The 26,379-nt window shown below is 39.8% G+C and overlaps 2 protein-coding genes across 4 annotated transcripts; both read left to right on the top strand.

Annotated features, from left to right (window-relative positions):
• The first annotated feature begins 2,761 nt into the window (after positions 1-2,761).
• LOC109697476 (taste receptor type 2 member 143-like) lies at positions 2,762-23,569 on the top strand. Of its 3 annotated transcripts, none has more exons than XM_074061466.1 (2): positions 2,762-5,112; positions 15,424-23,569. In XM_074061466.1, exon 2 carries the CDS (start codon positions 17,738-17,740, stop codon positions 18,605-18,607), a length of 870 nt encoding a protein of 289 aa, XP_073917567.1. In that variant the 5' UTR covers positions 2,762-5,112; positions 15,424-17,737; the 3' UTR covers positions 18,608-23,569. The 3 variants fall into 3 exon arrangements, with proteins under 3 accessions (XP_073917567.1, XP_073917566.1, XP_073917565.1); XM_074061465.1 differs by having other exon boundaries at positions 10,110-23,569; XM_074061464.1 differs by having other exon boundaries at positions 7,461-23,569.
• A 6-nt stretch (positions 23,570-23,575) lies between these two features.
• Positions 23,576-25,979, top strand: Tas2r60 (taste 2 receptor member 60). Its single transcript, XM_020181125.2, is given in 2 exon segments — positions 23,576-23,985; positions 23,987-25,979. Coding segments are annotated over 2 exon segments (981 nt in total). The 5' UTR covers positions 23,576-23,590; the 3' UTR covers positions 24,573-25,979.
• Positions 25,980-26,379: the final 400 nt, after the last annotated feature.

Here is a 26,379-nt window from a genome sequence, read left to right as displayed (position 1 = left end):
TGTCTCCCATTTCCCTCCCAATCTGCTCCTTCCTGACCTGGGATAAGGTGAAATTATACTCAGCCTAGGTCAAGGTTTTATATGTCCATAAGGCTCTGGTTAAAATGCAACTTATATCATTAAGAGGGTAACCCACTTATCTGCTGGTAACCACTATGAGACCATTAGTACAAATTAATTTTATCAGATCAGTGTCAAGTCTCTAGCAAGGGTCTGTGTAGATGGGACAAAAACAACTTTGCCGGCTACACGGAGCTGGCCCACACTTGTAGGGAGCAAGATTTAGGAGACTGTGTGGGCTGTGGGAGGAGAAGAACCAGCTCTCTCCTGTACAGCATCCTGGTGGATTCTGCACATGTTTGATCATAAGCCTGGTTTGGTTCTTCCCTTTCCTTCTCACCTGTGCACTTACCTATCTCTTCTCTGATCCTGGTTTACTATCAGGCATAGGGGCGGGGATAATAATAGTTACCATTTATTATTGCACCTACGCATGCTGCCAGGCACTTTACATACATTATTTCACTTACTTCTCACACCAACCCTCTGAGGAAGGTATTATTAGGCCATTTTATAGATGGAAAAATTTGAGGCACAGGGAGTATAAATTATTTGTTCAAAGTAACCCACTTGTAGAACCAGGATTTGAACCCAGTTTTGTATGATTTCTGGGCCTGTGGCCCTTGCTCAGGGTTTCAAGATGCAAAGATGGTGGGGAACACCTTTCTCACCCTACCCCCACTCAAGGTAAGTATCCTGACTTAAGACACCAAGAATTAGGTTTGCTTGTTTTTGAACATTATAAAACAGAGTCATCTGAAATGTGTTCTTTGGGGTCTGAGTTCTTTCATTAACATTACATGTGCAAAATTTATTCACCTAGTTGTATGTTGATTAATTCTCAAAGTGTATGATTCATTTTCACTCATTGTTATGAAGAGCACATAATTTGTAAAGGCCTCTTGATCTATGGCTGAATGTTCTACACTAGAATTGCTACATTGGGTGACTCCCATGGTTTATCCGGCTTACCCATGTGTCTCCAAAACAGGTTTATTCCCCCTGGAACATACTTCTATTTTCAAAGAAGAATTTTTGCTGCCCTAAATGGTCATTAACTGATTATATACAGATGTGGTCTACAGCTATAGCATCTTCCGCAAACATTTGTCTCTTCTTCCAAATAATTTTGCCAAGAGGAAGACACTCAATATTATTCTCATATCCAAGTTTTCATATCAGAAATAGGAATGTGTTGAGATAGATACAGTTTGACAATTTCTCTGAGATCTCAGAAGCAAAGTCATTTATTAGAAGGTTTTAATATTATCAATAGCTGTGTGATATTGGACAAGTTACCTCCTTTTTTGAGCCTCAGGTTTTTCATCTACAAAATGAGGAGAAAGGTGATGGATATGGTGTGAGCATGTCCTCAAAATTTCATTGTGGGAAACTTAATCCCCAGATTCATATGTTAATGGTTTGGCATTCATATGTTAATGGAATTTCAAAGGCAACTTTGATTGGATGAGGTCATAGGATGGTCCCTATGAAGGCATTATTGGCTTTATAAGAAGAGAAAGAGATCTGAGTCATCACCTTTGCTTTGTCTTACCTTGTGTTATCTGCTGCTATGTTATCATGCAGCAAGGAGGTCCTCACTAGATGCCAAGCACGGTGCTTTTGGGCTTCCCAAGTTCTAGAACTGTGAGCTAAAGAAGCCTCTATTCTTTATAAATCAGCTGGTCTGAAGTATTTTGTTACAGCCACAGCAAACAAAGTGAGGCAGATGATAATGGTGTTGGACATAGACACCCACTTCACACCGTATGAGGCAAGAACAAATATGACAAAGTATGCGATCAGAAGCTCCTGTGATTACCACATAGCTTCAAGACAGAGCCTTTACATTTTTATGTCTTCCTGTTCGGGTTTATTTGCAAGATAGGTTTGAGAAAATCAGTAGTAAAGTTTGCTGAAGGAAGAAGGGTGCTGATTAGAACAGTTCCTGGATTAAACAGGATATTTGGATGAAACTCAAACCTCAAGAAAAGGCAAAAGAAAACTGAAAATAAAATGGAACTGAGAGAAAACATTCTTGATCCACTTACATTATGAAACATTAGGAAGGTAAATACCACGGAAACACTTTCAGGATTGCATTGCTCCCTGGATTTGTTTTTCTAAATACTGCATCTACCTCTGAAATATTAAAATCTTTCAAAGCATTTTGTTTGTGCTAGGGGAAAGAAAGGAGTGGAGAAGCTGTGAGCCTACCTGGCATTTATGGCCCATACAAAGGGGAGCCTCAGGTTGAAGAACAGAAGGAAGCAGTCACAGAGAGTGGGGCTGGATTCAGGAGCTGATGAGAGAGAAAAAGGGGAATTAGTCTGAGGTTATGCATTATATCCAAGTGCATATTTAGATTGAGGCTTTAATCTTAACATCGTTTTAGCTCCATTCTTAACAGATCTTACACCAAAGTAAAATTCATATCATTTTACTGTGCTAATTGATTTCTGGAGTGGTGAAATAAAAATGTGGAGAGGTCAATCATGTGATGGGGCTGAGACTCAAAATTCCTTATGGTAATCTTTGTGTGCATCTCATTAGAAATTACTGCATTTCTTCCTTGACTTCTTTGCCTGAGAAGACAGCACTGCTAACCTGAGGAATTAATAATATACAGTGTTAATGCTTGGGCAAGTAGAAGGGCGGGAGGGAAGGGAAGAGAACAAATGTGTCTCAGTGAAGTGGGGCATGTCAGAAATTTAATAAGAACAAGCTGAGACAAGTGTTAAACATTAGGACCCCCCAGGAGCACAGCAATAGGAAAAATTTACCGGTTAGATCTCAGGAGAGGAAGAGAAAGTCAGCTATATTTTAAGATTGATTTTAGTTTAGCAAGCATGAGAGAGGAGATAACTGAAACAAACCACCAGCTTTCTCTTCTGGATTAGGCTAGCCTAGCTTATTTAAAAAACATACAATTTTATTGCTAGTCTAGCTAGAAGTTCTGGGGAATTCACTTTCTACAGAGAGCTGAGAAGAAGTGACATAACCCCACTTATTTTTTTAATTTACAGGTCCTAGAAGTTATATTGTATTATTGTCTTACTTTCAAAGTATTTGGTAAGTATGAGACCCTTTAATTGGGCATTCATTGATTGGATTTCTTTTAAATTTGGCCTTGAAGAAGTAATTTATCAAGGGATTATAATAAGCAATTTATCATTTCTTCTAAGTTCTAGTTAGAAAGTTACTATTACTAGTTTATACACATAGATACATACACATTTGGACATATAATAAATCCATCCCTGAGTTTGGAAGGGACCCAGGCCACAGGCCATAAAATAAGACAGCCCCCTAGTGAGCAAAGTTGGTGATTGCACCTTGTATCTTCAGATTCCAGGTATGCAGTCCACCAGTAATTTCTGCTTATAAAATCTTAGAATATCATGGGAATATTTACCAAGTTGATGTGAAAGTGATATGGATTTTCATACATTTCTATTGTTATAGTGGTGGGTAGGCTGTTAGGTGAGAAGGTAGCTTTCTTGACTTAGTCATCACAGTAATGATACCCTTCTGACCAGGTGAGGAAAGAGAGGAGGAACTTGCAAGGAGGTGTTTTTTCAGTTTTCTGCTTTGGACAAAAAAGCAGAAATGAAATTGTCTAGGCAGTGCCTGCTGAGAGGAAAGGACAATCAATACTTGAAATATGTCTATTAAGAGCAAGAGAGAGAGAGAGGTATTTACACTCTGATTAAACATTCTTATGCTAAAGCTGCCATATCCTCAGGGCAAGGCATTGGTTAAGATCAGTGGCTGAAGTGTTTCTTTCATACTTCCTTCTTCCTTTCTTGCCCTCCTCTCTCCTCCCCTCTTCTTCTATTCCTTCCCCTCCCTTCCTCCTTACCCTTGCCCTCTCTCTCTTTGCCCCCCTTCCTTTCCCTTCCTCCTTTCTTTATTTTAAAATAATTCTTTGGAATTTCTATATATTAGACCAAAATTAAAACCTGATACTAGGTGTTTAATGTACCTGGTTTTACTTTGTTTTGAGAGCAACTGGGAGTTAGTAGAAAGGGTTGACCAGAGTCTTTCTGCCTTTCATGTATAAGACCTTGGACATTTTTTCCAACCTCTCTGAGACTGAACCTCTTCGGATGATTCCTTTACCTTCTGGGTCCTGTCACCTCTGTGGCAAGAGGATGCCTCCACATGAAAGGAACTTTGGGAAAGGCATGAATAAATAAACAGCCTTGGGAATATGGAGAGCTAATTCTGGCAGAATACATACGAGGAAAGGTGACCTTTGTGTTAGAGCTTGCAATATGACTTCAATAGGGCAGTTTTTATTCATTCATTCTAAAAATAGTTTACTGAGCCCCTCTTATAAGCCAGACACTGTTCTAAGCACTGGGGATGCAAGGGTAAACAACAAAGTAGAAAATCCCACAGACCTGCTCTCACTGAGTTCACATGCTAGGGGGGAGGAGGCAGATAAAATCTTAATAAAAAACAAAGCATGTTTTCCAGTTTACTGGAAGAAGAATTTAGACAGGCAAGAGAAATTAGAATTACGTGAAGAGTTGTGTATATCGGCACAGTGAGTTTTGAACAGAGAATTGGAGGTGAGGGAATGAGCCATGTTGGTTATTGGAGGAAAAAACAACCCAGGCCAGGAAACAGTCCTAATTCCCAGGGTAGGCATGCAGGGGAGGTCAGTATTTTAGGTCAGGAGAGATGGGAATAGAGAGGTGGTGGGTGGTACCAGCACAAACAGGGCCTTTCAGGCCATTCTAAAAACTGGTTTAAGGAAGATGGGGCCCAAGTAAAGGAGATGCATGTTCTGACTTTTCTTGTGATACCATTCTGGCTAGCCTGTGGAGAACAAATGGAATGGGGTTGGGGCAGAAGCAGGGAAAAGTGAGGAAACTGTTGTCTTAGTCAAAATGAGATAGGAAGGGCTTGAAGTAGGTTGTCAGTGAGATGGGCTGGGACTGGTGAGAGTTGCAGAGCAGAGATTGTTTCAGGTCCAGGCAGGCAACAGCTTGATAACTACACAATGGGAAGCTGACGTCTATTCAAGAACTGCCCTGAAGTGTGGTGAGATGGGCTGGGTGGAAGTGATCAGGGAGAAAGAAAGATAAGCTGAGGAAGGCAGGCTAGAGTTGGCTTTGGGGACCATCTTTCAGAATTTGAACTTTCTTCTCTCTGTAATCCAGAACCAGTACATGTTTTGTACATGGGACCCAGGTGCTCAGATGTGTGTTTTGAGCTCCAGTGGCTAAATTAAGGAAATGGGGGCAGAGAGCAGAGGCTGGATTTAGAGAGAATGGTCTAGGGAAGAAGGGACAGGGGCTCAGACTGGGGCCGTGGATGGAAGGAGGGTTGGTGGTGAGTGATATTCACTTGTAGAATCACAGAACAGGTGATTAGCTGTGGAGGTGAGGATGAGGCAGTCAGCTGATTCCTAAGGTCATATTGACAGTCATTTTGACTTAAAAATACCACATTTGCGTGTGAAAATAAGGGTGCTGGGATGAATTTTTTGCCCTCTGGAAAAATGCTTTAGAGACAATGGTGGCAAAACAGAATTTCATTTGGTCAAGTTGGGGTTGTGTCCTTTGAGAGGACTTTCAGAAGTGGGCTTGGAGGTGAAGAATGACAGGCCTGAAATCAGAAAGCCTGGAAGGGGGAAGCTGGGAGAAGACAGTGGAGTAGGTCTTGGCTCATCAAATGCCCTCAGGAGAAGGACACTGGTTAAAAACAGCCAATATACTTTAACTGAGAAATTTATGAAGATTTGTAAGGAGTAGGGGATGTGACTTCCTTGACCTCCTTTTCTGTCTCCTGATGGTGACTTATGTAGAAACTGGGCAATTATGCAGTGCCTTTGGAGTTAGTCTTGGTTTTCTTGGAAGGACAGAATGCCAGAGTTATTCATGCTGAGTCAGTCCTTGCTTTCCTCTGCTGCTTGTCATCTGAAAGGAGAACAGAACAAGTGAAAATTTCAGCTAAACTGTGATATTTTTCCCTCTGTTTAATGTGTTCTATTTCTGCTGTCTGCTCGTCTAATCCTCATGTTTTGCTCTATGCCTCTACCCTGTGATGTGAGTTTTGCTTTGTATCTTCCAACAGTCTGGCTGGATTGAAAGTAAAGGTCACTATCTATCTGCTTCTTTACTTCTTTCAGGTTCTCTCCATTCACCCAGGCTCCCAACAGTCCTCCCTGCAGCTCTGGGCTTCTGCCAAAAGGTTGTATTTGTCCAGAAGGGGCTCTGAAGTTTACCCAGTTCTTTACTTACCTTTTATTTCCTCATGAGGATTTGTTTCATCTTTGTCACCCTTCCAGCTTGAAATACACCCTTACTGTCTTCTTAAAACTCTTAGAAAAAAAAAAACACCCAAAAATGGAATTTACTCTGTCATTATCATAATTATTATCACCTTTATCACAAATCTTTATGAAGCATTTAATTGTAACTGGCCCATAGAGAGAGCAAGGAACAACCATGACTATTGTACTTTTGGCCTTTAGGGAGATGAGAGTCTGACAGCAAGAACCTTGGATACTCACATATGGTGAAAATGACTAAATGTCCAAGTTTTATTAGTTAATCCCATTTCTTTTTGTCTTTGATCTCCATCCTTTACTAGCTATGAGACCTTAGGCAAGTTGTTTGATCTCTTTTGGTTTCAGGTAAGATAAGGTCTTACCTGAAGTCAGGGGCAGGCCTTCCTGATCTTGAAAAGGCCCTTCAGCATTAGGATCATTAATTCTATGAATACTGTCTACTTGTCCAGAAAGAATGTCACAATTGACCCAGCCTAATTTCAGAATTCTCAGTTTCCTACAGAAGACTTATAAGACAAGGTAATACTAAAGAAATGAGATGGCATACAGTTTTTTAAAATGAACATTTCTGTGTAGGAAAGTCAGAATGGAGGCTTCCTCTGCACACCTCTTCAGGTCCTAAGAGAACATTGACAGTTTTTTGCCATGCTGTCATGAGCCAGAATTGTGCTGAGCACTGCACTTACATTGCAATTTAATCTTATAAGAACCCATGTGGCTTGCTCATTTCCTCATTTTACAGATAAGGAAACTGAAAATTCACAGAGGCGGCGTAACAGGTTCAAGGTTCTGCATCTAGTAATGGCAAAGGTGACCTTCAAACCTAGGTGGTCTAAAACCAGAATTTGAAATCTCAATCAATGCATTTATTTCTTGTTTATTCTTAAAAACATGAGGAATCATGTTTACAGGAATATTTTAGTAGTGATGACCAAATTCTTGGGATCCTGGGATTTAGATTGTTCAAAAAATAAAGAAGTAGTAAAGAGCATTGCTTAGATCCCTATGTGGAAGGGAACTCACATGCAGGTGTAGAGAGGTTGAAGGTATGTTAGCTATCGTGGGTCACTGGTCTAACTATTGAAGCTTTTTTCAGGGTATGACTCCTACAGGAAACAGGTCTTGGTGATCACGTCAAGGATTGGCTATCCAAAATTGATGGAAAAAGCATCTTCCTTGGAGGGAAGACTGTTCCTCTGTGTGGGAGCTGTAGGACGCTGGTGGTGAAGTGAGGTCATGGGTAGGAAGGCAGCAGCCCAGACAGACAGCAGCAGCGGGAACACAACAGCTGTGGGAGAAGAACGTTGAACAGCTGCGTGGAGGCGTGAAAACCCACGAAGGGCTGGACCTGGAGACCCACAGACCAAGCTGGCAGGGTGCACAGAGTGTAGTGCCATTGTGATGTGTCATTTGTCCCCCAGGTTGTGTGGATCTGAGGAAATAACCTTTAGGACTGCAGACAAATTAATATTTCATGCACAAAATATTTTCCTCCAAACTGGGCTACATAAGTGTACTGGTGTATTGCTATTCTAGGGTAAGCTGTCTTACCCAAAGGTGAGTTCTTGTTTTGGTGTTATACTTAATATTGACAATAGCCCCTTAGGCTTCTGAGGAGGGGTACATTTTGTTGCCACCACTCCTGTGATTGTCATGATTCAGTCGCTCATGTTTTCTATGTATATATTTTTATATAACTGATATCAGATGTATACATTGTATACATTTTTCTGAAACAGTTTTCCTCACTGTTTTTAGAATTTTTCCCATACTAGTGTATAGTTATAAGTATACTTAGCTAATACTTTTAACTGTGACAGAATATTCTCTAGTATAATGTAGTGTACCATCATTTTAAAATTAAAGTTACTCTAGACAATTGCCTTACTATGTTTTGAATATGGGCAGTGTCCCCCAGAGGTCCATATATTAGGACTTTGTCCCTAAGGCAGTGCTATAGAGAGGTGATGGAAGTTTTGGGAAGTGGGGCCTAGCAGGAGGTCATTAAGTCATTGAGGGTGTGCCCTCAGAAAAAATTGTGGGACCCCCAGTTGTCCTCTCTTTTTGCTCTCGTTTGACATGTCACCACTTGTTCCTCTAGGCACTTTTGCTGTGATGTGTCACTATCTGTCACCCTCACCAGAGGTCAGATCAGTGCCACCTTCCTTGCATCTTGGAACTCCAAAACTCTGAGCTAAATTAAACTTTTCTCTCCATAGAATTAATTGCCTTAGATATTTTGTTTTAGTGATGTGAAGCTGACTAACACAGTCCCCTTCTTATAAAAATATAGAATGACCTCCATATGGTACTGAAATTAAATTCATAAATAATACAATTTGTGAAGTATGATTTAAAACCAAAATAATATCTTAACTGTAATATAAAGAAAATATATTTATAATAAAATAATATTCATTTTGATCTATAAATGCCTTGAGCAAACACAGTAGATGATACAACAAAGCAGACAGAGACACTCAAAGAAATGTCACAGATCCAATCCAAATGCAGACAAATTTAAGTACACTTTGTTTTTGAGGTTGTCAGATTATGAGGTTATCATCAATTTCATGATTGCTTTGAGGCGATCAACAATTTATGCTAAAGATTCAAACCAAAGTTCCAAGTCTCTGAATGTATTTGCTTGTTTTATTCTTAGAAAAGTCATTGCATCTTAAAACTGCAAAAATTACTTTGTGGTTATATTTAGTGTAGTTAAATTCTTGGCTCAGATGTTTTTCACCCACACAAATGTCTGGTGGGAAAATCAAAGTCCTTGTTGGATGGGAGAAAATTCTTTATTGTGTGGGATGCAACTTGGCCCCAACCAAAAGTGCCAGTAGTAACCCCCAAGGTGGTGACAAACAGAAACATCCACATAAACTTCCTAAGTACCTCTTAGGAGGGTGGCACTCATCCTTATTTAGAAGAAATGATTTAATAATGATGTTCATTTTTTATCCTCTAGATTTTTGCAGTTAGAAACAAAGCAGAGATGAGCTTTCTGAGCACATGTCATTTCAACTAGGGGGTCTCATGCTTAGGCTAGAGAATGAGGTGTGACTTCTCTAGAGTGCTTCTGTCTCACTTTCCCTTTCTCCTCCTTAGGAGAAGACTCCCAGATGTGAGTTGGAGCAGGTCTTGTTGGTTCAGTTTGAAAACTCAGAGTTCTGATTTAACTCCTTTCTCTGCAAATCCAACTCTTCCTTGAGGGAGGTTGTTCTTCTCTGCTATTCTCAGGAGAGGGACAAAGATCTAACCCTACTCAGGATTTCAAAGATCTAACCCTACTCTTCCAAAGATGATCCCTTCAGAAATTCTGATTCATCTCCTATAACTTAATACATGATTTCCATGAATAGTTTAATTTCTGGTGGGATACCCGCTGATAGGCATGCCAATACTTGAACAAATGCCAGGTTCAGAATAGGAGCAAAATAAGCAGAAGCTAATATTATTGGGTTGACTTTGACTAAGTGAGGCATCTTAATTGTGCATATTGAAAATTGTAAATAGCTTAAAGGCATTTCTTGGAGTGGCAATGGTATGGTTTGGATGTGTGCCACAAAGTTCATGTGTAGGAAACTTAATTCCAAGTGCAACAGTGTTAAAAAGCGGGAATTTTAAGAGATGATTGGTTCATGAGAGTTCTGTCATTATGAGAGTGGATTTGTTTTAAGAATGAATTTGTTTCCCTCTTGTCCTCTCTTGCTCTTCTGCCTTCTGCCATGGGATGCTACAGTAAGAAAACCTCTGCCAGATGCTGGTGCCATTCTCTTGGACTTCCTGACCTCCAGAACTGTGAGAAATAAAATTCTGTTCTTTGTCAACTACTCAAGAGTTAGGTATTCTGTTAGAGCAGCAAAAATGGACAGGTGGTAAAGTTGGACTTTGTCCCAGAGATGCTAAATAAAGGAAAGGGATCAAAGTTCTTAGACAGTGACTAGGAAAGAGGAGTCAGAATCCTGGAACTTGAGTTGGCAAGGAACTTTGGGGATTAGTCCTAGGTTTTGGATCAATGCCATGAGTGAGGAACCTTTTAGGAAACATAGATGAAGCATGAAGGTGATGAATGTTCTGAAAGAAAGAAGCAGGAATCCAAAATATTAAAGAGACATGTTAGAAGACTTGGATTTGTTAGTAAGAAATAGAGAAGGCAGTTTTTTTTTTTTAAAGGAGGAATGACTTTGGAATAGGAGTGTGGTGGGAGAGTTTCCCTTCAGAAAAGGAAAATATTAGATAATGTATTTGGTTTGCATTGTGCTTCTTTTGCTTTGTAAGCAGTATCTTTTCTGCATTGTGCCTCTTTTACTTAATAATGAAGACACAGAGTTTAGCAGTATACAAAATATCTTTATATGTCTATATATATTGCTTGATCAAATATTCATGATCTTGTCAAGTGTTTATTATTATACTTGTACAGTGAGTTTGAAAGAGAGGGAGAGACATTCTAGATTTATACACAGAAAGTGACAAAAATAAAGCTCAAGTCCAGGTTTTCTGAATCTAAACTACATGTGTTTTGCAACATACCAACTCTAAATTAATCTATCTTGCAGAATGTTGTGACGAGCAATCTCCTTTTATAACTTTATAGAATGTCATGCTGTTTTCTTAGACTATTTCTAATGTTTGCCTCCTTGAGCATATTTATCCATTGCTACCTGGTGGTAAATAAGAAATATTATGTGAAAGAGGAGAAATAGGAAGGTGAGAAAATAGTTGTTAGTTACTCAGAATGGCAATTTTGGTTCAGAAATTTGAGATTTATTTACTGAGAAATGGCAAGGAGATAGTGCTGGTTTCTTTTGACTCCACTAGACAAGGGAAAATACTGTGGAGCTATGTGATATTATGATGCTCTGTTCTGAGCAAAGATAGGAGTTGCAGCAGTGTCTCTGAATTTTCCTAAGAACAAAGGAGAGGCATAGACTATGTATCTAATAATAAAGAGCAAAACTGGAGCACATATGGCATTCTTAAATAAAACTAAATGAGAAAATCATGCTTGCAAATGTGCTTAACACAATTCCAGCCACGTTAGACTTTCGGAACAGGTTAGTTCAATTGGATTGTATTTATTTTTCACTACCTTGTGATTTCCTTAAAAGTATTTTTCTATCCTTGCTTTTGCTTCCCTAATGTGGGGGAAGAAAATGAATTCATCTACCAACTTACCTGGGAGCCCCTCATATACCCATATTAGTTCACATTCTCTTCCCCAGTGTTTCTGAAGTCACTCTGAAATTCCTCTCTACATTTACCCAATTAGAAATGCAACACTGAAATCCCTCTTTTCTTCATTTGTGCACATGCAGGCAAAGAAAATGATGGGATTTTCTGTAGGGATTTTCAAGAGAAGCTGGACGATTGGGAGGATTTTTATAAATTCCTCTTCCACCTTGAGTTCAAGGGGAAATGTGTGATTTTCCAAATTATTTTGGGAAGATAGTAGGTGCCGCCTCTTCATTTGCCTCTTTATTTTATCTTCCACTTCCCAGAACTACCTAAGAATGCTATGTAGGTCACCACATTTTGGCTTCTCCCCAAGACAATGTTTCACCATCTGCTAACCACCAACACTACTCTCAGCCCTGTGCCTCCAGGAAGGGGTGTGATGGTGAATGGTGTGTATGGGGCTTTTCCAGGATGGGAGGAGGGGCAAGGCAGAGGACAGTGGAGAAGAAAAGAATCAGGAGAAGAATTATTTGGAAAATTGGAATCTTGGATTATGATTTTTCTTTAAGCAAGAAGATTAAGCCATGTTAGTAACATGACTCATATTAACTTCTGCCCTTTCTTCCTCTAAATGATTATGAAAAATACATACTTGGAAGATTTTTAATAAGATTATGAGTATTAGATCATTATGATTCTGTTCATGGAGAACAGCAGTCCAAATTTAATTGCAAGAAGAAAATGAATCCTTACTTCTAGGGGCTCTCCATTAACAAACACCATGGAAGTGCAATTTGACTATTTTTGCATGTAACCTTCCTCTTGTTGCCTTTTCTCACTTTTCCTTATGGTTTTTGTCTAAGTTATATGTACTTCCAGTCCAAGAGCCAGATATTCCCACCAGATTTGTTTTGGAAAAAAAATAGTGGTTCTTGTTCCCATCCTCTTTCATTTCCCTCTTTCCCCAGCAGCTACTTTCACCTCTTGTAGCTGGTGTGTGCACATGCGTACCTGTGCATGTGTGTTTATGTCTTTGCATCTAAATTATACACCTGCATGGCTGTTTTAGATTTTTCAATATGGAACATAGTTTCCGCATCGAATATGAAACTTTAGTTCCTCCTCATCCTCACCTCCCTGGCATGCACTTTCTATTCCTGGCTTTTCAAAGTAGTTTTGTAGCAATATTGATTAAATCCATATTCAGTGTTTAAAATAGTATGTCAACATAAGTTCTATTCATGGTGAAACTGTGTATTAAATGAAAATTACTTTTTTCTTTTCTGTATGTTTTTATTTTCTTTTGATTTAACTATTGTCTTGTTTTGTGTGCTTTTCACTCTCAAGTCCTTTATCATTGGTCTAAATCTTTCTCAACAATTTTGGACTCATCAGGTATTTTAAATTTTATTTGAGAGTGTTCCTCTAGGAACCTCATGTTCTACTCTAGCTTGGACTTGTCCCCATTCTCAGCACACCTCCTTCAGGGCTGAACTCTACCTTTATGATAATCCTGGAGATGCCCTTTGCCACTCCCTCACCTCAGATCTTGTATAGCCTGTACTGTGTGTTCCCTTATCTTGGCATACTCTTTAGCATTGGAAGAGGGTATTCTCCAATTGGTTCCAGGAATAGAGGACATAGAAAATAAACTTCAAAAAAGAAGTTGCTTGTCTGCAACTGCTCCTTGTTGCAGCAGCTCCTTGACTTATGATGGCATCGCATCCCAATAAATTCATTGTAAATTGAAAACATTGTCAGTCAAAGATGCATTTAATAACATAACCTACTGAACACCATATCTTATTAGTCCAGCACACTATAGAGTACTGGTTGTTTGTGTCCTGTGATTGTGTGGCTGACAGGCAACTGCTGGGCATCACAACCTGGGAAAATGTAAAAAATCCAAATTCAAAACATGGTTTCTACAAAATTTGTGTCACTTTCACACAAACATAATGTCAAAAAACCGTAAATTGAACCATTGTAATTTATAATTGCATTTGAGTATAGAGATAGAGAATTCTAGGTCAGATTTAATTTTCCTTCAGTGAGGAAACCACATTTGTTCACCTAATCTCCCTGTTTTTGGTATTGTACCTTTGCTTAAACTGTGCTTGGTATACATGTAGCTTAGAGATCCTGTTTTACCCTCTTTCCCCAGGGTTATGGACCAGGTGGGAGTTGATCTAAGAATCTGATTTGCGTGTGTGTGTGTGTGTGTGTGTGTGTGTTGGTGATCACACCCAGGGCCTCATGGATGCAAGGTAAGCCCTCTACTACTGACCTACACTCCAGAATTTGGAATATTTATCTTAAACTGACTTAACCATTTTCTACCAGAGGCAGCTAGTGCTACAAATCCTAAAAGTTATTCATTCTTTTCCTTCCACTCCTGTTGGATGCAATTCTCACAGATCTGCTATGTCTTTGGCCACTCTTCTATCTACTTTTCAGCTTCCCAAATGATTTTGTTTTTCACATTTTCTGTTTTTATGGATTGAGAACCTATTTTTTTTTTTCTGCTAGGCAGTTGCTCTTCCTCTTGAGCCAGTTCACCAGCCAATGCCCTAAAATTTTTAAAAATCACTTTAGAGTTAATTTAGATGTTTTAAGAAGAGAATGAAAGAAAATACATAGATTCCATCTGTCCTGTGCCTCTCTCTGGTTGGCTTTTGATCAAGGACTTTGTAAAAGAATGGATCTTGACTTTGAAATATTCAGTGGGAACTCAGTATATAAAATAGCTATAAACAGAACAGCTGTGTTTGAAGAAGGCTAGTTTTTGCTTTCTGTTTTCTTTTTACCCTTGATTTCCCTTCCCCTGGGAACCATGATTTGTGAACTACTAATTTAGAAGTTGTTGGACATGGTTTATCCCTCTAGAAGACCTGATTTCCCTGTTTTTGGATATTGAATGAAGTTTGTGACATTGTGGAAGAAGGTATTGATTGATTCTTTTAGAGGTCAATGTTATTGTTCCTAATTGCTCAAGTGGTACAAGAAAGAGAGAAATAATTATTGTGAAGATTAGAACAAAAGTGAACTCTGAAACTCCTTGCAGGCTAATTTTATAATTATAAAAATAACTTCAAAGTCTCATTTTTTAATTTGAAAGGCAAATGTGAAAAATGTATTACTATTAAATGATACTAACTGTCCTTACACATTTTGCTTTCTTCTTTCATTTTTGATCATTTTAGATTTTTAATCTTTTTATTTTTTGAGACAGGTTCTTGCTAATACTGCAGCCCAGGCTGGTGTTGAGTTTGAGATCCCCTGCCTTAAGCCTCCCGAGTGCTGACAGTACAGGCCTGTAACACCACACCCAGCTATATAGCTTGGTAATTGAGGATGATGGAAATTCTCAAATTTACTTTCAGAATGCTAAAATTTACTTTATACTGAATTGCTATTAGAGCCAATGTTTTGTTCTAAACATTTACCTAAATATAAGCATGAGCGGAAGTCTGCAGGACCAGAAAAAAAATATTTAGAGTTTACTCTGTAGGGAAATAATTATTAAATTTATGCATGACTTTGCTTAATATTTATATGCAATGTAGCCATTAAAAACATTGCTATTTCCTTCCTTCTACTTTTCCCTGGCACAGGCCATCAGTTACCTGATGAAACCTTGTAAGAATATGGAAGTATGTATCACTGCATGTGCCTCAGAGGTCCAGTGCTGAATGAGCAACAAGATTTACAGACCCTTTAAATTGAAATGTGTTTTCACATGTGTTGGGATGATCTAATGCATTCTTAATAGTAATAAGAAAGCAAAACAAAACAAAAGTAATGAATAGAAACAAACAAAAACCTTTACTAGTGTAGAGAATCAAAATGAAGAAAGTGCAAGTTTCTCTTTGCAGAATCTTCCGCCTGGAATCCAGCCTTCTGTTGCTACCTGTTTGACGTTAGCATCAACTCACAGAGGACTCAGGTATCATCCTAAAAAAATACTGCCAACTGTGCCACAGAAAAGAACCTACCAGCTTCACAAGACAACTTTAGGAAAGATAAATGTGAGTCAAACTTTTATGCGAAACAGCTAGTATTTTGATTGCTGTTTCTTGTTTTTCAAGAGCTGGACTCTTGAAAAAACCACAAAAGCCATTGTCCTGCCCCTGGTCTCCTTGGGAGACTGACTGTAAATTGGCCAGGGGATCTCCAAGAGACATGTTGAGTGGAGCCCTGAGGAGGAACAGGTGCCTGGGGGAATTCAACTTTCTTTAATCAGGGCATGGAGACATCAGAAAACATTCATGATGAGGAGCTGTCAACTGGAGGAAAGGAAAAGTCTGATTCTGGACAGGTGTATACTGTGGTGACTGTGCAAGTAACATGAAGGTGCCTGTGAGCACACATTTTATACTTGGTCACATGTGGCCACAATAGGGCATTAGTAGCATGGCCCCAACTTGTTTGCTGATGACATCATGAACTTGGCCTCTTGCCCATGGATTTCAAGAACAGCCAAATATTGTGAAACATTGCTGCTGTCTTCAAGAGAAGCTAGAGAGAACCTTGCAAAGAACTGAGTCAAGACACTGGAGCTGGCTGCAAGCAGTTGATCCACTTGAATTATCTGCTGTTTTGATAATCTTTTGAACATTTACTAAAAAACAAACCTCTTCAATCAAATGCTGTATTTGTGAGTTAGCTGCATTTCTTTTCCCTGTGACCCCTGCTACAAGTGCTTGCCCTTGTTTTCATTTCTCTTTTGTCTTTCATATATAGACTGCTCATATGTGCAATCCAGAGTGAGACCATTTAAAGTCAGTAGCAAGGCCATTTTCTGTGAGTCATCCTGGGGGAGGACCCTGACTCCGGGGTCTCTCTGGCAGGGGATTCTGTTCCGTGCTTGTCCACCCATATTTCTGCTTTATGTTACTTCCTTCTCCCGGTTCGCTCTTTCCCTTTCATTTTTCCAGTATTTTGTGTGTATAGGTTCTTTTTCCTTTTACATTCAACTTTAATTGGACCCTTCTTCATGTCCTCCTAGACCTGGTTGGACGATGCAAATCAATGTTACTTTGTGTTGTTGGTGGTAAAGGCAAAATATAACCTGTGTGACATAAGTCACTTTATGAATGGCAAGGTCTCCTGGCAGGTTTATTGTTATTATCTTCAGTGTTGTTGTGTGAGAGGGCTCACCCTATGCCAGGCAGTCCCTCCTGTGGGCCAGCTGAGCTTCCCTCTTTCTTTCTTTCTCTCTTTTAAAAACTTATTTTTGAAAATAAGTCTAACTGTGTATTCCAGGCTATCCTCAAACTCTCAATCCTCCTGCCTCAGCCTCCTGGGTGCTTGGGTTACACATGGGTGTCATTGAGGCCTGAGACACCAGGCCTTGCCTGAACTCCTCTTGACATACCACCACCTTCCAACTCTTGCTTTTTGGTTCCTATTGTGATGTACTTTCTGGGCCACTTTTCCTTCTTTCTCATTATGACTTATCAGTTCTCTCTCATTTCCCCAAAGCTTTCTTAGGAAATGATGAATTTAGGTTTCTCCAATGTACTGGAGTTAAGGCATTAATGGCTAACAGATTTCATGTTAATGCTTTGGGGAAATTCACACTGCAGCTGGAGACTCCAATATGGAGCCTGTCAGTGAACTTTTAGGCAGCATCAGAAGTCAGTCAGTGACTGAAGTGATTGTTCTTGGTAATTCCAAGACTTGCACCTATGACTGACTTTCTATTCCACTCACCCAGGAGGTGAGCCTAAATGCAGCATCTAGAGGCTACCAAATATAAAGTTTATCTAGGACATGAAGGGTAAGGGAAAGGTGTGTGCTTCAGGGAGGGAATAAGGGTAAGAGCATCTTCTGAAGAAAAGTTAAGAAGGAAATAGTACAATTAAGAAACAATGGCCAAAATAAGGGTATTTTCAGTCACCCTTAGAGCCAGTATCCTGCACCTGGTTGTGCTAAAGAATAGGCAAATGCAGGTTATGCAAATAGAGACAGGTGTCATTGAGCTGGGAGAGATTTGCATGCCAAGGGATCTCTCAGTTATCCTCATTTCAAATCCTGGAGGACTGGGGCTTGATTGGTGGCTGGACTTTTGCCTGCATCCAGGGAGAGGGGTTTCTGAATCTCTGGTCTCCACAGGGTGATTTGGCTGCAGATGCATCCCAGCATTCTGTGGTAGGAGCCAGTCTGAACAGACTTTCCCTGGAGAAGATGCCCCCCATTCCCACATTGATCTTCATGGTCATCTTTTGCCTGCAGTCGTTGGTTGCTATGTTACAAAATGGTTTCATGGCCATTGTGCTGGGCAGGGAGTGGATGCGGAGCCAGGCACCACAGGCAACTGACATGATTATAGCCTGTCTTGCTTTGTCCCGGTTCTGTCTGCATGGGTCAGCCACTCTGAACAACTTCTTGGAATTCTTTGGCTTTTGTTACCAAGTGAACTTTTTTGGCATTTTCTGGGACTTCATCAACACTCTCATTTTGTGGCTTACTACCTGGCTTGCCATGTTCTACTGTGTGAAGATCTCCTCCTTCTCCTACCATGTTTTCTTTTGGCTGAAGTGGAGGATTTCTCGATTAATACCCAGGCTGCTGCTGGGCTCCTTGATCATCAGTGGCCTGTCAGCCATTATATCAGCCAGTGGGAATACAATTGCTGCTCATTTTTCCCATGGAAATTGTACCTTTGGTCATAAGACATTGATCTTCTATCGGCATTATTATCTGTCCCATGGAGTGCTTATGTGGCTCACTCCTTTCTTCATGTTCCTGGTGTCCATTGTCTTGCTCATTTTCTCACTGTCCCGGCATGTGGGACACATGAGAGACTGTAGACGCGGGCCTTATGATTCCAGCACCCAGGCGCACACCATGGCCCTGAAGTCACTTGCCTTCTTCCTTATCTTCTACACAATGTATTTCCTGTCTATGGTCATTTCTATCGTGAGCATCACACCCATCCAGAGTCTCTGGTACTGGGCCAAAGAATTGATAACCTATGCCTGCATCTCCCTGCACTCTGTCATTCTAGTGCTCAGCAGTCCCAAGCTGAGAAAGGCTCTCAGGAGGAAGTTTTAAGATCTATATGCTGCCAGCTCGTAAGGTTTTGAAGGCCCTGTACCAAGGGTGGTTCCACTCTCAAGTTATCAGTTCAAAAACCAATACTGTGATGAATTATCCCATATGTAGCAAGAATTTATAATGTTTGAGTATTTTCTCTTTTCATTTTCCTCTTTCTTGAGTCCCAAATAACCTTAGCCTTAGTTAATGGCCTAATTTCCTCATAGGTCTCTCCATGTAAGCAACTGTAACAATACTCATCAAGCACCATTTTTGTCTGTACGCCTTTATGAAGACCTGTAACTATCATCAGTTGTCTCTGTGGGCAGATTAAAGTTGTTCTTATTGGCATAGATTCCCCAGCCACTGCTGTGCTTGCAGCTCAGACTCCCTACAGTACATCCTCTTTCCATCTTCCCAGACATCCTTGCCTTCCACCTTTTTCTTCCTTTCTTCCTTCCTTCCTACCTTCCTTATTTCCTTCCTCCCTTTCCTCCCTTCCTCTATCACTCTTTGCCCTTCCTATCTTTTGTGCTATGCTTAGGAATGATTCCATCCATGAGGCTTTTTCAGATTGATACCATGGAAGACTGAGAACACATGAGTACTACTACAGATCCTATGCATGACTTCATGGGTTTACTACATGTTGAATTAAAAGAAATTATCTGATGTAGAAGTGTTTTGGGTTTTGGCTAACCAAAGACAGATGGACAACAAAGAAAATTCTCAGCATTTTCTTTCCTTTTTTTTGCCGTGCTGGGGATCAAACCCCGGGCATTTTGCATGTGGGAAAGCACTTTACCACTGGGCTACATCCTCAGCCTTGGTTTTTTGAGACAAGATCTCACTATATAGCTCAAGCTAACTTTAAACTTGCAATCCTCTTGAGTTTCCTGAGTGCTGGGATTAAAGTTAGGTGCCACCATGCCTGGTTATGCAATAATTTTTAATTTTGATAATCCTACCCTTTGTCGCTGCTTACCCAGGAGGTAGCTCCTTAATAATGTATGTGAAAGAAGGTACAAGGAATGAGAAGTAAAGTGTATAACTTCAATTTTCATTTGTTTTTATCTTCTTCAAATTCCTATTTTGGGTTTATATTTTTATGATATACATAATATATTAGTAAAGTAATTCATGTATATAACTAATAATAAATGTGCATATAGTAGTGTCCCAGTCAGCTCAAGCTTCTGTAACAGAATACCAAGATGAGTGACTTATTTATTTAGTTTCCACAGTACTAGAACTTGAAACTCAGGGTGCCAACAGGATTGGGCTCTCTTCCAGGTTGCATATAGACATTTTCTTGCCATATTCTCACATGGCAGAGAAAGACATTTTGCATTTCTTCTTTAAGTGAGTTAACTGCATTCATCAGGGCTTCACCTTTTTGACATAATTACCTTGTCAAAGCCTTATCTCCAAATATCATTAGGATATTATGGCAGGATGCATGTTTGCTGAAGTTTATTATAAGAAAGTATGGTGACCAACAGACTACAAAACATCGGGAAAAAAGCAGATTTGTTAAGAGAGATGTGTATGTTTGAAGTTGTCAAAATAACAGGACAGAACAGAAGTCATAAATAAATAATTGGTAAATTGTTCAATAATCCTGGGAAGCTGAGGTCCCAAAACATTATGGCTCAATGTTAGCTGTAGTTTGAGCTATAGGAACAGAGAAAGAGAGAGAGAGAGAGGGAGAGAGAGAGAGAAGAGACGTGATAGGGTAAAGAGTTTTCTCTTGGAAAAAGATAATTAAGAATTATCACAATGAAATACCCTCATATTAATGTATGCTACTTCAAAAATAAAATCAATATTTTTTAAAAAGTAGATTCTCACATGCTGGAAGAGTAGAGTGAAGGGGAGGCAGGACAGAGGGATCTGTGGGAAACTGGTACTAAGGCTAGATTTGAAATTAATTTCATAGACTCTTACAGCCTAACTATGAACACATATTATTCTAATCATCAGTCACAAAGGGTTTTTCTTCTTCACTGCAGCAACATCAGTGACACAATGACTTTCTAATAGGGAGAATGATAATAAACAACGGTGACTTACTCTTGAGGCTCAAGCCAGAAGAGTGTCGGGTGGAGGCAGCAAAGGCAGGAACATCAGGAGTCTCTGCTCCATTCCTTCTACTCAACTGTGAGCATATGGAAGACTCTTTCCTTTGGCCAGAACTCCAGCACTTTACTGAAGGTTTTTGGGTGTGGTAGATGTGGTGATGCAACTCTCACATTCTGCCATGTTTTCACAGTCTTTTGAGTTATGCTGGGTCTAGTTAGCTTATCTTAGGAATTCTTAGTTGATGGTTGTTTTCAACCTGTTTTTCTAAGCTCTAACTCATAAGTGCCAAAAACATGTCTTGGCTAGACATTAAATCTAATATCTCATCCTGACCACCTAGGCTTTCTGTGGTTTCCCTTCAGCTTACCTTTTCAGCCCAATAAGCCACCATTCCCTCACGTGAATCCTTTGTGGTACCCAAACTTATCTAATCATTCTTGACATAATCACATTTCCACCCTTTAGTAATGTTTTGAAGTCCTCCACCATGTTAGATAGCATCTTATTTGTCCCACAATGATGGGGGTCCTGCTGTTATTGCACTATTGGGGTGGGAATAAGATGATACATAATGTACAGAACCACAGCATACAGGTAACTCTCTTTGTTTTTTAAATCTTTCTGATAGACAATATGGAGTTGATAATTTTCCATCTAGAAAACCTATTTTGGGTTCCTATCCAACCATCTTCATGATTTATAAAGGCTAAAAATATTTAAAAATTCCTAAACTTAGCTTCTACTTAGGAAAATAAATCTAAATATGAGAAAGCAAAGTGCCACAAACAAAAACCACAAACAACAACAAAATCACCATGTAACATATTATATATTTAAGTACAAATGACTACTCAGCCTTTTGGATCAACGTAATCTGCACGTATATGAGCCTGGTATATGTTTGTGGCTTATGATTAGTACTTGAAAGCATTTTGAGGTTGGATATCTAATTCATTGTTGCAGCCCCAGTGCTTTCATAGAGTTATTATGGCATAGGACATACTTAAAAATGGTTGTTAAATGAATTGAGGGTTAATTGCATATTTTTCTCACTTTATGAGCCATTGAAGGTATAGAAGATAGATGGAAAGTATATGAGTTTTTCATATGGTGTGGTTTGTGGCTGGCCAAACACCAGAGTTATAAGCAACCCCCCTACCCCCCACCCAGTTTACCTCATTTCTCCAAGTTCCAAGAGAAAACAGCCAGAAGTCATCCAGAGGAACCAGGGCAAGGAAGAAGGTAGTTAGGAACTCGATTCCCTGGATATTTGCATTTTCACAAGAAGTCAGAGTCAGGTATTACCTTTGTTCATCTTCTTTCTTTTACTCAGTAACTGAGTGTTTACTATAGTTGGCCCCTGTGTTGGAATAACAATTCTACCTAGAGGTACACTAGGAACTGGAAAAAGATACTGAATATTCTGCATTTTCGTCTGTCCTTGTGGGGGTTCTATTCATGGAACTGGTGAACCATGATGTTGGCCGGGCATGAGTGACCGTTGAAAACTTCCTCATTCTTATGTTATTTGATTCTGAGCCTTCAGTATTTTTATAACTGACCTAGAACAATTTCTGTTTGCTTATTTTCCTGTAACACATTAACCTGCCTATGCTCATATGGGTGTTGATTGTTAAATTTTTTCTTTGACTCTCTGAAGCTCAATTGTATAGAGAATATAGTGTTTGATTATTCCACCCTCCTCTGCTTAATGTAGATGGTCTAACATCTGATGCTCTGGACCTCCACTGTATCCCTGATGCATTTTCAAAACAGTTTCATACATTTAAGATCACATTTATTAGCCTCATTTTTAATAGGTGAAGAAAGAGGTGTTTAGAGGGATAAGATGTCTATACTGTGAATCCATAAGTATGAGACTAAAACCCAGTCTTCTGACTTCAGCTAAAGATGAAGATGGGGTTATAAATTATGCTGTTGACTATGACAAAGATCCCTGGTCCTGGAATTAGTGTGGTTCTTGGTCTTCTCTGTGACTTTTATGGGAATCTTAATCTACAATTAGGCCTTATTTCTCTCACCTGTAAAATTATCTTTGATGTCTTTGTGCAGTGTAAAAACTGAGATTCTGTGAATCAGAGCAGATGATTTTCACATTTTATGTATGGACACAGTGAGGCACAGAGGGCTTAACTGGCATATCCAAGAACTCACAGTGAGGAGTGGGGTTTGGACTGAAGCCTATCTTGGCTCCTAGGTCAGGGCTTTTTCTGCCAAATCCTACTTCTGTTATAGCTATCTGGGTGTGGGGGGGTCTTCTGTGAGATGCCATAAAAGGCCACTACTTATAAAATATTTTTGAAATTTTGAAAATAATTTGCCTCCATCATATATAATTGTCTGCTGTGTTCTACTTTATGATGCTGGATGCTGGAGTAGTAGAATTTATGTTAACCTCTGTTGTCAAAGAGGTATTATCATAGCGCCTACTTCGTAGAGCTGTTTTGAGAACTGAATACTGCAGAAAGCACTTAGAACAATGCCTGGAACATCACAATCAGCCTTCTCTCCCACCATGGACTTGAACTCTGACTCTCAGTAGGAAGCATGTCCTATGGATTTCATCATGGAGCTTCCCCAGGTGTGTGGCCATGTCTTAGGTATCAGCTTAGAGTAATGTGACTGCCTATGTAAAGGACAACAAATGCAAGAGCCCGATATATTATCCACACCAATGTTGACAATGGGCAGGGAAAAGGCAGGAGAGCAGGCAAATTCACAGGCAGGCAGGGGACTTTGGAAACTTAGCCTTAACAGTATTTGCATATATTCTGAAGAGAGGAATCGTTTTCTTCTTCCTCAGCTAGCTTCATCCTCTGCTCTGGCTTTAACCACTGCAACTTGAGGCAGCTAGAGAGATAGGCATATTATACAAGACTTTACAGCAATCCAACAGACATGGCCCTTGACACCTTGGGGCCACTTTTTTCCACAGGAGAAATGAGTGGATATCATAGGGTTCCAGAATGTCTGACTGATAAGAGAGTCATCATTTTAGTTATCATTTTGCTCCTTTTGTGCCTGATAGCAGCAGTGGTCAATGGCTTTATCACTGCAGCACTGGGCAAGAAATGGTTGCTACAGAGAATGTTGTCACCTTATAATAAATTATTGATCAGCCTAACAGCCTCTCGCTTCTGTCTGCAGTGGGTGGTGATAGGTAAGACTGTTTATATTTTCCTGCACCCAACAGTCTTCCCATACAATCCTGCAATGCAGCTCCTAAGTTTCCTCTGGGAGTTCCTGAATGCTATCACCTTATGGTTCTGTACCTGGCTTGGTTTCTTCTATTGTGAAAATTGCAAACTTAACCCACCCTTTCTTCATCCGGTTAAAGTATAATGTGCCTAGGTGGGTACCACGGATGCTGTTTAGCTCTGTAGGATTATCTAGCTTGAATAGCATACTATCCTTCATAGGTAACCTGATAATATATCAGGACTATTTAAGAAGCAACTGGCAATCTTGGAATGTTACTGGCAATAGCCTAGGACTCTCATTTGAAAAATTCAACTTCTTCCTTCCAAAAATGATTATGTGGACAATGCCTTTTGCTGTCTTTCTCATTTTCATGGTTTTGCTCCTCACATCTCTGGGAAGACACATGAAGAAAACCCTGCTGACCATCTCAGGATTTCAAGGATCCCCACTCCTGTCCCATGGAAGAGCTCTCCTTGTTCTCTTCTCTTTCTTCATCCTGTTCACCTCCTCTTTTCTGTCACTGGTGCTAAGTTCTGTTGGCACATTTCCAGTTCAAGAACTTGGATTCTGGATGTGGCAGGTGGTAATTCATCTGTGCATAGCAGTGCACTCCGTCATTCTGCTTTTCAGCAACCCCATGCTGAGAGAGATGCTGGAGAGGGGCTGTTCCTCAAGGTGAGTGGGAACCCTAAATTGCAATTGATGAAAACCTCCAAATGAACAGGACAGAAGGCATGGGTGCAATGGGACATAGCTTCTTTCTTTGCCACAGTTTATGATTGCTTCCTCCTTGCTGCATTTAGTGATTAGAATAATCTCAATGCAAAAGGATTCAAGGTGAAATCCAAGGATCTGAAATATGTGCTGGTGTCACTGAAATGGACCATGAGCCTATGGGACTTGATATGGGACTTGATGTGCTCAAAGGACCACAAAACTTTTGCTTTTGCTGAGATGAACCTCTTGGTTTAAAATTATCCTTCTGGGAACTGGATGCAAAGATCCTAACAGCAATGTACTATTTTATATGTTGAATCAGAGTGGAGATTTTTTTTTTTGTGTGGTACTGGGATTTGAACTCAGGGTCTCACACTTGCTAAGCAGGCACTCTACCACTTGAACTACTCCGCTAGTCCAAGACTGGAGAAGATTTTTGGAACTTCCTTTTTCCTCTGGCTGTGCCCTGTGAACCACCCTTCAGTTCTCATTGTGCCAGTCATCTACTGTGGTCATCTCTTCCCCACCATGGTAGACCTTCTGGTGTCTGAATTTTTTCTACAGAGCATGGTGAATTTGTGCATTTTTGAGGCAGTCTGTGTTGTCTTGTGTGTATTGTATATGTTTTCAGATGAACTTCTGGGACCCCTCTGAGAGCTAGGGGTCTAGGATTTGTATATGAGTAATATTCTCTACAACAACCCGGTGTGTGAGTTTGCTCTACAAATGTTAAGGTTTAGGGGTCCAGATGTAACTTCTTTTGTGTTGGGAGCTCCTGAAAGTATTGATGTAGACAAGTTCATCTATCTCTGTCTGAGACTTAAGATTGAAGAATAAAAAAACTCCTGGTTTGGTGAAGAAAGTGAAGATTGATTTTCACAGATTTTTTTTTTCCAAACCATTCCTAAACTCAGTTATCCCCTGAACCATTCAAACTGAGATCTCTCACCTTCCCTCTAGTCTCTTTAGCATCTCTCAGAGAGCCTTATTCTCTATTTGTCACCACTGCCCCCTGCCCCTCTGTATTAGAAGATAGAGCCCTGCTTCTGAATTTTCAAGGCTAACATTTGTGCTCCTAAATTCATTTTCTTCTGTCTCCCTTTTACCCCTCATTTCATACAAGGATTTATTTCCTTTTCTACATGAAGCTTCAAATTTCCCCTCTTTATTGCCCCCCTCTTTCTTCAAAAAATGCTCCTCAAAAGTGTCTTTTCCAAAAAAAATTCCATTCTCTAACTTACTCTTTCCATGGCACCTGATTACCCTTTTCTGCTGAAAGGTGTTTCTAGAGGGATACATGTGATTTCCTAATCATTCATTATGTATCATCCCTGACTCTCACCCTCCATATCTTTGTGGTATTTGCCTCTCTTGACAGCAAATAATTTCTAAAAAAACTGATTTTTTTGAACAAAAGTTCTAGCTGATCTTTGCAGAAGATTAAAAAAAAAAGGAATGTAAATGTTGCTGGTAACTGCCCTTTCTGACCAGGCAATTGTCCAGTTGGGACAATTGTTCAATTGCCAATTGTTTTCCTGGAAGTTATTCTTCACTTGGATTCTGTGACTTTGTACTGGATTCCACCTCCCTTCTCTCTTTCTCTCTCCCCTCTCGATAGAGTCTCCCATGTAGCCCAGGTTGGCCTTGAATTCATGATCCTCCTATTTTGGCCTTTCGAGTGCTGGGATTACAGGTATGAACCACTACATCTGGCTAGCCACTTCTTTTGTGTCTCCTTCATTATCTGCTTATTCTCCTGTCTCTTGGTA

Source organism: Castor canadensis, chromosome 2 (assembly GCF_047511655.1).
Source record: "Castor canadensis chromosome 2, mCasCan1.hap1v2, whole genome shotgun sequence".
Lineage (NCBI taxonomy): Eukaryota > Metazoa > Chordata > Mammalia > Rodentia > Castoridae > Castor > Castor canadensis.
This window is presented reverse-complemented; position numbering and strand designations above follow the sequence as displayed.

What these genes read in the sequence shown, in the direction of transcription:
- LOC109697476 (XM_074061466.1), top strand. Translation starts at nt 17,738, where the DNA reads ATGCCCCCCATTCCCACATTGATCTTCATGGTCATCTTTTGCCTGCAG.